Raw genomic sequence first — 13,380 nt, forward strand, 5'->3', positions numbered from 1 at the left:
GACAAAGCCTGTGTATCTCCCTGCATTGAACTCAATACAGAAAAAGGACATTACTAGATAAAAAATAAACACTGCAAAAGATTTCTCTCTAGTTTAACAAAATGCATTCTGTACAGCCACAGCCACTACTTCATTCTTCCACTCACAGTGGGTTTATCATAGGCAAAGGAGGCAACACTTCTGTGGGGTTTTTTGGGGGGACTGTTTTGGTTTAACAACCCATTAGACTAAAACAGAATCACAGAAAACTTTAAGTTCCAAGAGCCCTCTGGAGGTCATCAGGTCCAAATCACAAGGCAAGACCCAGTTGTTCAAGGCCAAAACCATACAAGGACACCACGCTGCTTTCATCACTTTCTGAATCATCTGTTGTGATAAGTAGATTTAGATTTAACTTCCTAAAAGATACTTGAAACATGGTGCTTACGACATGTTTAGCAACACAAGAGTTCTCGGTTTGTGCATTACAATGGAATCAACTGGGAGGTGTAGTTACTCAGATGATTCCTAACCTCAGGAAATTTAGAATAAAAAGTTGCATACCTTAAAGAAAGTAACATGCATCACTACTTCCCATAAGTTTGAGTTACTACTGCAAGAAAACAACATATCTTCTTCATATACAAAGAAGAAACACCACAACACAGCTCACTCATCATCTAAGTGATAACATCTGTAATTATACAAATTGCTTCTATCACGTAGGAAAGGGAAAACTCCCAACAGATACTAAAATTAATAGCTCAGTTCCTATTTGCTCTTGGCAAATAGGAAGATACTCTAGTGCCCTCAGAGTCTGTGGGGTAATTTCTTCACTAAAACAGGAGGGCAGTCTGGGCAGGGACTGCAGTTCACACTTCAAAGTCAGAAGACAACCCTCAATATATCCTGTAAATCAGAAGCTGTATAACGTAGGTGACAGACAATCCATTTCAGATGTGGTAAGCCACAGACTCCAATAATATTATCTCTGCTAAAATGCCTAATTTCAGTTAGAGTTAAGAAAAGTAACGTTCCCTCAGTACAGGCTAAGATGGCTCAACTGAGGCATGACTGCAAGCCTGAGCAGTCACTATACAACAAATAAATATGCCTGCTAAAACAAACTTCCTGGTCCCTGCTTTAAGGAGCTTACAGATTAAATGGAACAAAGAGTGAATTACATAAAACAAAACTACATCAGAATTGCAAGTGCATGGCACAGCTATTTGAACAAGCAAACACTACTTAAACTGTTCACTGGACAATGCCTGACCTAGTTTACAGTGAACAGTTTAAGTCAAGTCCTAAATTATATTCTCCCAAAAGAGTTGAAAATGAAAAGCTTTCAAAAGAACTACATTTGAAGAAAAACAATCTGTAAATATCACATCTAGTGATATGGCTGCTGTATATAAAGAACAACTGCAGCGCTCTCCTTGTAAAGGTTGCAAGGCCTTTGGGAAAGACAAGAAGGCGGCAACTGTATAGTTATTTCTGAAACACCTGCAAGTATTACAGCAATTCGGTGTAACCAAATATTTTGTACTTCTATAACAGTATTGGGCCACAGTGGTATGAAACAACTAAATGTACAGCACTGCTCATTTTATTATTACATCTGGTCAATACTTATTTTAAACTGCAGTCTGTTTTCCAAAGAGGTTTTTTTTTGGGTACAGTCAGCACCTGTAGAGGGTCTCAGTGGACTGAGTGACCACCGGGAAGTTATTAAATGACTATAAGAATGTACCACAAAGTAGTAAAGAAGTTGGCAATGCTACTGTAGCGTAGGATTAGTACATTAACAAAGACAGACCCATTAGTAGGTAAACTCTCCCTTCCCAGTTGCTGCTTCTATCCAGCCACCTCCAAAATTAACTTGCAAAGAAAAGAGAAACATGAAAGCAGTCTCGTGTTTCACCTGAAACCATTTATTCAAATTTGTGCTGCAGGGCTAATTTAATGGCTTATTTTCAAGCTTACCCCAAGTGAGAAGAGACACACTGAGATATATTAAAGCTGTAAAATGTCTATTAGGCAATCCGGAATGACTCTTTTCATGTTAATACTGGTTTTGTTATGCTCTTGCACACCACATATCTAAGGTTCTCCTCCCCCTTCCCCACCTTTACTATATTTACTTTCCATTCAGAGCTTCGAATTCAGAGGTATAGCTCTCAAATTCACCAAACTGAAAAAGCACAATGGGAATTTCTCTGGATACTCAAAAATATCCTCTCCCCCTCTCACCGAGAAAGCAGGACTTGCATCTTTCACCCTACAAAAAGGCTCAGATGCTACCAGCCATTTAGCAACTGAAAGATAATCCTCTGGCTTCCAAACCTCAGTCTAGCAGGCATTTACAGACACTATGCTAGAAGCACAAACCACTGCTCAGTGTTTTAACTGAATGCTTTAGAAAGGAACCTACTACCAACCGCACTTGCATTACACAGATCATTACTGGTTTCCAACATGAAGGTAATTACTTACTTAGAACCAGAATTACCACAGTTAAAGGAATATTGTCCTACCTCCCACCAGTCTTAAAGATTAGATCCGCATTAGGTGCTCCCTTTGGATGCTGGTACCGAGGCCGCCGTTCACGATTAGTATTTGCTGGAGCTGGACGCTGTGCCAGAGACTGCAACATTTCTGTAAGTTCATAGAGAACAAAGTGAAATACATATTCTATGCATGAGGAATTTACACAAGCACATTTCACTGCCATAAAGAGACACCTTGTTTACACCTTGCTATGCTTCAGGGTAACACTCCTCAGTTTATTCCACAACAGCTAATTTTAAAAGAGTTACTAAATTGCACAGACAGCTTTGACGAATCCAAACTACCCCATAATGCAAACTTGCATTTCCAGGTGTTCTCTGGAACAAAAAGAACTGCCAGGGATGGTTTTTATCACAGGTGCTTAAGAAAGGGGCTGTGAACTTTTATTTCTAAAGATATCAGCCACCTCTTTCTTTATCAATGATCAGGGACAAATCTTCTCAGCAGTAAAAGAAGCCACAACATTAAACTACCCTGAAATAGTAACACCTGGACAATGTTGCTGCCAATTAAAGACTCAGCAAGAAACCTGTCCTAAAATTAGGGATTGAGAAGTCATTTATTTAAGCCTAAGCTACCCATAATAGGATCCTGTTACAGAGAAGGCAGACACCTGAAGATGTGACTCAGCTGACCTACATTACACTGTCCTGTGGATCACATTTTCACTTTATGATCAGTTGGGAAGAAACAGGTGGGTGCAGAAAGAAGCCTACGCTACACAGTTTAGCTCTGGATATCTAACTGTTGGGCAGTTTAAGCTAGGTAAGTATTGTATTTTGGCATTTAGTGCAACTTCATTTCTAAAATATGATTTAATGATAAAATGGTTCTTTATCAGGCCGAGTTACTGGTTATGAAGTACCCACTATAATTACAAACACATCATAGGAACTTCCATGTAACCCCTTGCCCATATGTTAGTGCATCTAATGAAAGTATTTCTGACAGCCCATCCTGTGCAGGAATCTACATTACTCAGCAAAGAGACAGATGGAATAAATGAAGAGGAAAAGCAGAATAAACTGTTAAACAGATTATGTTTGAAAGTCTGCTCTGTCTGGTTCTCTAATCTCTGGTAATCTCATTGGCAACACATACCCATCATCTGCTAGAAATGAACTTCCACTACTCTCACAATGACTTGCAGAACTAGAGACTAATGAGATTCTCTGACCACTTACGAAACAAAGTTTTTGGTAAGTTATCTACCCAATCTTTAAGGACACTGGGAATCTATGAATGACTTAATACACAATATTGGTGTCAACAGTTAATAAACCATGTATTCATGCTCTGTATATTCCTCTTTCAACACCTGGAAAAGGGCAAAGCAAGCCCTTCAACACACTGATAAGTCCAGCGTTGTAAACATCATGAAATACCATCCTTCAAAACAATTCTGTATGCCAAGGGAGAGCTCTGCTGGCAATGACAAGACTCAGTAAAAAAATGAGTTTATGGTTCATTGCCAGCCAGGTGCAATGAAGCATTAAGCATGTGCCTGCCTGTCTCTTGTTTTCCAAACTGCAGGTGAAAGAAAATATCAGGGTTTGTGAAAAGTCAGTAACTGAGAAGTTGAGTAATGGAGAAGATAACAGAAGGAAGACATGGCAAGGGAGGACCATGTATTAGCTCGGCTGAAGGCATGTCACCCATCTTTGGTTTTTGTGAAGAAAATAAGTATCTACACAGAAAAACACTAGTCTAGAGTCACCCAGTTCCAAATACTTCTTTAAGTTAGAAATGTTTGTAATACTAATAAACATTGCTGAAGTATAAAATAACCATCTGATACTACATTGAGTGGTGAATTTTCATCTATCAGCTACCTTGTGCAGATGAAAAGAAACCCCCAACCCAAATGTATGTGCAAATGATAGGACAACTCTGAGGCATTCTTTCAGAAATTAAGATTTCTTCCTCCCTTGCTAACTCCAAAGCTTGAAACAGAAATGTAAACCCAACTCTTTCTTTCAACGGGTACACGCCAACTACAGGAAAGCAACAGGGAACTGCACAAAACAGAAATAAAAAATAGCTTCAAAGAGGAATGTATTTTGGTCTGTTTAATTTAACCTGATTAAATGGTTCCTTTTAGTTTGGTTTTATTGTGTATTACCCAAATTACTAAAAACCAAATCAACAGCTGTTTTAAAAAATGGATGTCAATTATGGGAAAACCTACTTCTTCTATGTTGATTTTCCTCCTATTTTAATTCTTTGGACACAGCACCTGGAAAATCTATGAGAAAGTTAAAAAAATAAATGGTTTATTTGCAAGCTGACTTGTTCTCAATGGGGATCAGTTCCTGATTCACTTCTCCTGGACAAAACCAGTATGATCCTTGTTTTTGGATAAGAAGCACAATTGCTCACAATAAAATCTTATATTAAACAAAGCAATTTTAAAGATACCAACAAAGTCATATGACAAGGCAAAAAATCCAAATGCCCTGAGCAGCAGAAGTATCAGAAATACCATTAATGAGGAAAACCCACAACAAGCCTGAGAAAAGCACTGTAATGTCTAATTCTAGAGTCTACTGTTTCTTTTCCTTTTTCACAAGTGGGCTTTATTAGAGGGGAGTGCCTCAGAAAAGAAGTTTTTAAGCTGATTATAATGTTTAATACTAAGAATATATTGTGTTACCATTCCAGAGCTCTGTAGACACTCTGGAAAAAGACCCCTTTTTAGCTTACAAGTTTAGTTGTTGTACTATCCATGTTCTGAATAGATTCCATAGTGGCTTTAGAATTAGAGCTGTTTTAATTTAAATTTCCCATTTCTTGATGAATAATGACCTTTCACTAAATACCTTAAATGAGATTTCCTGCTAATGAACTACTTATACTGTAATTGCCACCTGACTGCAACACCTTTACCAAAACAGTGGAGATGTTAAATGGAAATGCTAAGAGCTGAATACCATGGGTTTTATTGGTCTGGCTTTTGTTTACTATCTGAGTAAGCCAGACAGTAAAAACAATACCAAAAAGCCAAAACAAACCACCCCACAACCAAACACAGCAAGCACACAAACCAGTTTAGGGCTGTATAATCTGTTGTATTAACCATTTGTGTCAGTCTGTTCAGGTTCCAAAATGCCAGACTTACCTATCTTTACAAATCAAATTAGGTCATATCAATTTGTATGAAACATTCACTCTGTTAATATAGCCTTGTGCTCCAGATTTGTAGCACCCCTACAATCTTTAGCAATAGGAAGCAGAGACAGTTTTTATTTCTCAGGTGAAGGTTACCTCTTAGTATCTGCAAGTCTCAGCAAGACTGATGAAGATCCTGAATACTATTAATATCTAAAATACCTATCAATATCTAAAAAGCAGAGCTTAAGTTGCACAGAATTAATTCCTCTTGTATCCTACTCAGCTGTCTTGCAGTAATGGAGACAATGCCACAAACATCAGATTAATTTTGTGTTATCTTATGTGTTATCCCTTTTTCTCCTTTCCCAAAATAAATGGAAATGCTGAAATTTCAGGGCCACTTGAAAACTCAATTTCATGGAAGAGCTATACAAACTCCTTCAAGCACAGAGACAAGGGTGTAAATAATGAATGACAAACTAAAACACAGGTTTTCCATGAAGTATTACAAACCAGTGTTCAAAACTTGCACTGCTAATTATCACAAAGCGTATTTTCTGTAGATCTGCAAAAGTTCCTCAGAAAATAAAGATTAAAGACTTGGTAATGTTCTTACCCTGGTAGTCCTCTTGCTCTTGCCGTTCATTGATATCCAAAGTGAGCTTTTTCATCCTCATTCTCTCCTCCTGTTCAGCTTGCTGTTGGTTCCAGTGGTTTGCAGCGAGTTGGGAAGACATTGGTACATTTAGGATCTTAAACTGCAAGTGAAAATAAGTTTTAAAGTGCTCATCACAGAAAAACCCACAAACACAAAACAATCCAAAATACGGAAAGGTTATAGGTATTTCCAGGTTATTGGAATGAGATGCTTTCTACCGAAGTTTTACTGGAAAGTGTGTTGTTGGTTTAAAACTGTATTTCACATATGGATGCATGAGGAAATACAAGACATCCAGCCCTCCTAAAGATACAGAGAACATACACAAGGTTGATGCACCGCTAAGGCAAAACACTAGTACATACAGTATTTATAGAAAAAAAACCCTAACTTTCACCAGGAACACGTAACTATATGCTTACTTTCTTATATATTCATAGAACCCAATACCCTCAGAGTGAATTACATTGGTCTTGAGATAAAAGCACTGCAGCTGGCTCAAAGTTGCATCATCCTCCAAAGGTCTCTACCTTCCAAAGACATGAAACTCCTGAGCAGAGTTTCTACTGTTACCTCTTGTGGTAACAGAGGAGAAGTGTTTCAAGCATTGCAGATATCCCACAGCACTCCTTGGCTGCTACTTTTCCTTTTAGCAATGATTCCACCTCCACAGTGCTTATTAGTCTGGAAACAACTGTGGTGTCAAATTTAACCTTTTCTTCCTCCCCCACACTCAAACATCCACACTATACACTCAATACATTATCTGATTTGCCATAAGCTACATGAAAGGTAAGCTTGGCTCTACTCCTACAAAAGTACCCGCCACACAACATAGCTGAGATTTTCAGAGAGGAGTAGGGAAAATGCTTCCCCCCCCACCCCGACTCAGAAAATCCAAGTTTTTCTTTCCATAGAATTTTGCTTTTAATTGTTCAAAGAAAAAAAAAAAAAGCAGGGATTCTTAATCTTATTTGCAACTGAAAGAAGAGTTTTCAGAAACCCCTTAATGCTGAAGTTAGTGAACACACTTAGAAAAATGTAACTTCTTCATTCAGCTGCATGTCTACTAGAAATAAATATTTCCATGCTGTAAGCAGGGTAATGCATTTAAGGATAACTCAATATTCCATGAACTACTCTGAATCCTGCTGCTTGCTCTTGTCATCTGAAATCTGTTTCCATTGACATAAAAGTAGAGCAGATTTCTAAGTGTTCTTTTCTGCTACACTACCAAAAGCTGCAGACAGATACATTACGAAAACCTCTACTGAGAAGATTTATATTAAAAGCAAAATCCTCACTGCATATGGTTAGTGTTTAACACAATAATTAGTAAGCAGTTTCAAGGTATCTGTTATATAGTAGTGCCCCACTAGCAGCAGATGAATGATGAGCGTAGGACACCACTACTCAGACCCAGCATTTGAACATAAACTGTGGCTGAAACAGTTAAGACAGACTCTTGCAAAGACTTGAGATAACCCTGGGTACAGAAAGCCCTGCCAACTAGAAGATTTATCTAGATGAGACAAATCAGGCAAAAGATTACTTTTTGGGAGGTATCAGCATATTATATTGAACATAAATACAAACTTGTTATTAAGGTATGTAAGAATAAAAATGAAAGTTCCTGAAATTCCAACAGAAAAGCAAGCTTTAGTTACTTATTCTCGAGCACTCTATGCATGTTCTCAGGTCTTGTCGAATGAGCTTTTCACAAGCCACACAAATAACTGATTAGCAGCATTTCATGATAAAAAGAATTCCTTAGCTTCACCATGAAGCTCCTAATCCAGCTTAATATGTGCTTTACATTATATCTGTTCTACGGATTTACCATCTTAATGGGATTGGTGGATAAACCACAATGCCATAGTCTGATCTCCAATAACCATGCTCTGTTTTCCTGCTACTAGTTGTCAGTTCCATCATACAACTCTTTCTGTGGGTGAAAAACCCAGTGATCTACTGCAAGACACTGGCCTACCCACTATCCTTCCTACTGCCTGTTTCCGTAAATCACAGTATGACAATAAAGATAAAATATGGTGTCCCTGTTACTATGAGGCTGCAATGACTTTAATTCGGGTTACATGATGCTGGCCAATAACAGTCAGTTGTTTTTGTGTTTCTTAAAAGAACTCTAGTTGACAATGCTCCACTAAAACCTGGCTGAACACTGGCATGTGAACTGAGTGCTTAGTGACTGGACCTTAGCTACCCTCCTACCTCTGCAAGGAAGCACAGCACATGCCATTTCCATCAGCGACTACTTTCTTACAGTGAATGCTTCTAGCTTCAGCAGCAGCAGCACCACCGACAAAGAACAGAGACCAAACCAATTACTAACACAGCAACTCTGCACGCATTCTGCTCATGCAGATTGAAAATAAAGTACTGTAAGAAGGAATAATTATTTTCGTTTCAACTCCACCTCTTCTTTCTGCTCACTTTTTATTAAAACTGACTACTAAGACTTTTTTTCCCCTGGACACAGAATATGGACAAAGAAGCCTTTCACTGACTCAAGAACTGAAGTTGTCTATAAAGCAACTGTTTTCTACATTTCTAGAAACACTGAGAGGAGTTTGGGCAGGAAGAGCCTACTCCCAAAACCAAATACTGGGGGAGGAACAGGGAAAACTCCTGAACAAGTTCTGCTTTCTTTTTAAGCCACATGTTGGCAATATTTTCCCCTCACACAGAAAATGAAGATACTAAAATTCCTGGTAGCTACAGATACTCCCAGTAAATTATCCTGAAGAAGCTGAAAAGCTTTTTTAAACAGCATTCTCTTAAATCTCTTTTTAGCCTAACAACAACAGTTAAAATTCCCCACTCAAAACTTCTGTAGAACTTTGTAGACAACATTCAAGTTCCAGGAAAACAGAGTAACTTAACTAATATAGTAGGGAAATCAGTTAATCATCACTAGTAAATGCAAGCATGTGTGTGCCCACTCAAGTAGGTATTGCCACTTACACAAAGCACTTGCTTAGCACAGCACACATTCACTAGTTCAAGTGTTTCATGAGATGAGACCATCTCACCTTCTACATGGAATTTTTGAAGTGTCTTTCATGTGAAGTAAGAGAAAGACTCTGCTTCATGTTCATACACCTCAACTGTTACACTACGGTCACAACCAAAGTACTACACAGATCCAAACACTTAAAGGCACAGATGCAGGGAACGAAACAATGCTTTGGGTTTGCTTACTGATTAAGCTAAATCATTAATTTTCATCACCAATTTATAGAACCAAAATGAAAAGTTTTTTTTAAAAACACCTAAACCATGATGAGAAATGTATCTGGAATGCGTTAGGTATTGATTTGTATACTATGCATCTGCTGACCTAGGAAAATTCAAATATGTACTAGAGAAAAGAGCCAAGACAAATATATAGCTTGGCTGCATGAAGCAAAGAGCTTATTTGTTTTATCAACCTGATTTACATTTGAGTTTCTCTGAGAGATTCACTCAGTGCATTCTGGAATAATCCCCTAAAAATCTTCAGAAATAACTATATTCTTTGCAAATTGAACAAATTCAGCCAAGTGGCAGTTACTTGGGAAATGGAATTTAGCAAACACCATAGATCTTGACTTGAAGCTGAAAGTGTTTTCAGAAAATCTGTAGAATTTTAAAGATTCTGAAATATTCCTTTTTTTCCTCCGACTCCTTTCAACATTCAGTTGCAGTCCACCAACTGCATCTAGTTATCTTCCACATCTGTATTTCAAATCCACGTAAGACATACCTCTGTCCTACTGGTGTAACTGCCAAACATGATTAGTAATGGTATAATTTAACCACAAAGCTTTTCTACATGATTTCTATTAGCAACCAAGATTCCAAGAAACTATATATGGTATTTTCTATGTATCAAAACTGTTTGTATCCCCTTCTGAGAAAAGGATGAAGAAATAAAAAATCCTGTGACTTCCAGTCACAGTGCGACTTTCAAAAGAGGTTTTGTTTATTAAACAATACCTTAAGTAAAACCTTACCTGCTGCTTGTTGCCTTTTCGTGTTAACATGACAAATGGCATTGTGTCTCCAGACTCAGATTCTCCTTCCCCACCTACAAGGGGGGGACCCTTCTTGAGCTGACTTTTCAGATGGAGAGGAATAGCAACATCCAGCTGATGTACTTTAACAGATTCACCACTCCGTTGCTATTATCAAAAGAAGTAAATTCTATGAATGATCAGATGCTAAACGTGTCAGTCAGTCTGGTAACATTCTTATTTTCATGACTGAAAAAAGGTATAACCTTCCAGGAAAACAGTGTAATATATAAATACATATATTAGGCTTTATTACATTTTCCTTTGGTTTCCTTTTTTGTGAAGAAGAAAACTACAGGGACAGAATACTTCTTAAAGGAATTCTGGATAACAACTTTTTAAGGAAGGAAATCTAAAGAGTTGGTTAGACACACTTGTGAATGGACATTATACATTCAAGAGGGTTTTTTCGTAGCATCTTATTAATGCACTCCTCATCCAGGGCTTGCTTTACTCAAATATTTACCAAATGTGACTGAAACAAAACAAAAAAGGACTTGAAGGTTATGTGCATTTAAATGCAGATACATTATAAATATGTTAAAACCTAGGCTTGGATAGTCTAGGGTAAGGTCCAAAGCACTGCGCAGTATCTCATGGAGTTATTCATCCAGTAAAATATGTCAGCATGTCATATATTCACCGGGCAAATACAATAAACAGCTATTTTACTAAAAGCTACTTATCCAAATATGTCAACTGCAGAGAAGAGGCCACAATTAAGAGAAAAATCCATGTTCTCTAATATGGTAAGATAAGCATTAATCACTTATTTACTTAAATACAGTTAACTGGACAGCAGATTATATTAACTTTAGAAAATAAGTATTTATACCTGAAGATTTTCCAGCATCATTTTATCCAATGCCTGAATGAAGTCTTCATCTTCTGCGCAAGGGACATGCTTTAGTCCTCCTCCTTTAATCATTACCTCCTATTGCAGTGGGAAAAAAGCTTCTATTACAATAATTTCAGAAATATAAATATTCAGACTAGAAGTGGGAAAATATCAGTTTTGCTTCCCTGACATACAGAACCAAAATCTTGAAACAAAAACTGTTACAGTTTTCAGCCTGGATTATTTCCTTGAAGACATATTTTCTGATGTTTATAGCATCAATTATTACAAAGGCTGCCCACTCAGTATTCTGACATACAAGTGTGGGTGTATAGAATCACATGTACACATCCTAGATATGGCAACAATGTAAGGAAAATCCCTACCACAACTAATTTAACTAATTTTTTCATTAAGTTCCATAAAGTTAGATGGTCTTTTCAAGACAAAATATTGTCATTCTGTATCTGGAAAGCACAACATGACAGCAAAAATGTTTAAACACGTTCTATACTTTCGTTACTTTTCAACTGCAATTCAGGCTCAACCAGATGGGTTCCTTTGCTACAGATGTTACAATCTGCCAATCCCAAATTCACATTTTAGGAATTCTGAACTTCTTGGTTTACCTTCTTCTCAGTTTTGAGATCTAGTAGAGTATAAATAGTTTACCTTACTGTACCATATCAGTTTGCTACCACTGCTGGCATTGCAAAACCACCATTTATGCAATCTTTTTCCATTCTAGCTACCTGTGAAAGTGCACAGTCATGTGAAAACACGTTGTGGTAAAAGTTGAAAACATAAATATTTTCAACAGGTAACAACAGTAATTTGCAAAAAAACAAAAATAAGCTCTAAAATGTATTTGAAAGAACAGCAGGGAGTGTTCTAGCTGTGTTTTCCCACTCATAACAGCAGCACTGGCAAAAAACAGTCAGTAAAGACAACTAAAAGATTCAAAACTGAATACACTTATCTAAAGCTACAACACGTACTGTATTCTCCTCATCGGTTTCATTTTCCTTATTGGAGTCTGTAAGATAATCTGTGTTTTCTTCCTCCTCTTCTTCACCTTCTTCTTCCTCATTGTCTGAGCCCTCCTGAAATATTAGATGAACAGCTTATGACTATTTTAAACCAAAAAGACCACCTGCATCCCATTCCTCATACACATTCTCTGCACCTTTCTCTCCATCCAAACTTGTTCAGTTCAGTCTTTGTAAACTTGCTTATGTTTTGTAGTTAATGTTTCTGCCTGAACTCACTGGGCTTTATCCAGCATTTTCACAAACATATAGCAGAAAACTGGGAGTAGTGGCTGATGACCAGATGGTTGTGCTGCCACTCGGGGAATTTAATAAGCCGGAGAAATGGACTAACAAGAACTCCTGAAGTTCAACAAAGGGAAATGCAAAGTCCTGCACCTGAGGACTGATAATCTCATTCACTAGTACAGGCTAGAGGCTGCCCATCCAGAAGGCAGCTCACAGAGAAGAACCTGGGGTCCTAGTGGACAACAAACTGACCAAGAACCAGCAATGCCCCCTTCCAGCAAAGGTAGCTGACTGCATCCTGGGCTGCACTAAGAATATGTGCTGTTGACACGTCAAAGGAGGTGATCCTGCCTGCTCAGCACTGGCAAGACTCATCTGAAGTCCTGCACTCAGTTCTGGGCTCTCCAGTACAAGACAGATATGGACATAGTAGAACAAGTCCAGCCACAAGCCATGAAGATGATTAAGGGGTTGGAGCACCTATCACAGGAGGAGAGGCTGAGAGAGATGGCCTTGTTTAACGTGAAGAACAGAAGACTCAGGGTGGGGGAGATCTTCTCAATTTGTGTAACACCTGAAGTGAGGGAGCAAAGGGGGAGTTGATCTCTTCTTGGTGACAGACACAGAGGCAATAGATACAAATTGAAAGATTTAATTTAAATTTAATAAAAAAAGGTGCTTCTTTACTATGATGGTGTTTTACCACTGCAACAGATTGCCTGGAAAGGAGCCTCCATCCTTAGGGATATCCAGAACTTGATTGGATTCAGGCAACCTGCAGTGGATGACCCTGCTTTGAGCAAGAGAGGTTGGATAAGATGATCTCCAGTTTCGTTCCCCACACCCCAGAATTTATGATTCTAATGATAT

At 38.0% G+C, this 13,380-nt stretch overlaps 1 protein-coding gene across 3 annotated transcripts in view; it reads right to left on the reverse strand.

Moving 5' to 3' along the window:
• The window catches only part of UPF2 (UPF2 regulator of nonsense mediated mRNA decay), a 61,303-nt gene that overhangs the window by 2,571 nt on the left and 45,352 nt on the right, over positions 1-13,380 (reverse strand). For all 3 annotated transcript variants that reach the window (XM_061467208.1, XM_061467210.1, XM_061467209.1), the window contains 5 exons: positions 12,232-12,336; positions 11,231-11,329; positions 10,336-10,503; positions 6,278-6,419; positions 2,517-2,637 (listed from right to left, as the gene is read on the reverse strand). In XM_061467208.1, the coding sequence (XP_061323192.1) occupies positions 2,517-2,637; positions 6,278-6,419; positions 10,336-10,503; positions 11,231-11,329; positions 12,232-12,336 (635 nt within the window). The remainder of the gene's footprint in view (positions 1-2,516; positions 2,638-6,277; positions 6,420-10,335; positions 10,504-11,230; positions 11,330-12,231; positions 12,337-13,380) is intronic.

The sequence above is a fragment of the Pezoporus flaviventris genome, unplaced genomic scaffold (genome assembly GCF_033815535.1).
Source record: "Pezoporus flaviventris isolate CSIRO_AGI_PZ_B2104156 unplaced genomic scaffold, CSIRO_AGI_Pfla_v1 ptg000045l, whole genome shotgun sequence".
NCBI lineage: Eukaryota > Metazoa > Chordata > Aves > Psittaciformes > Psittacidae > Pezoporus > Pezoporus flaviventris.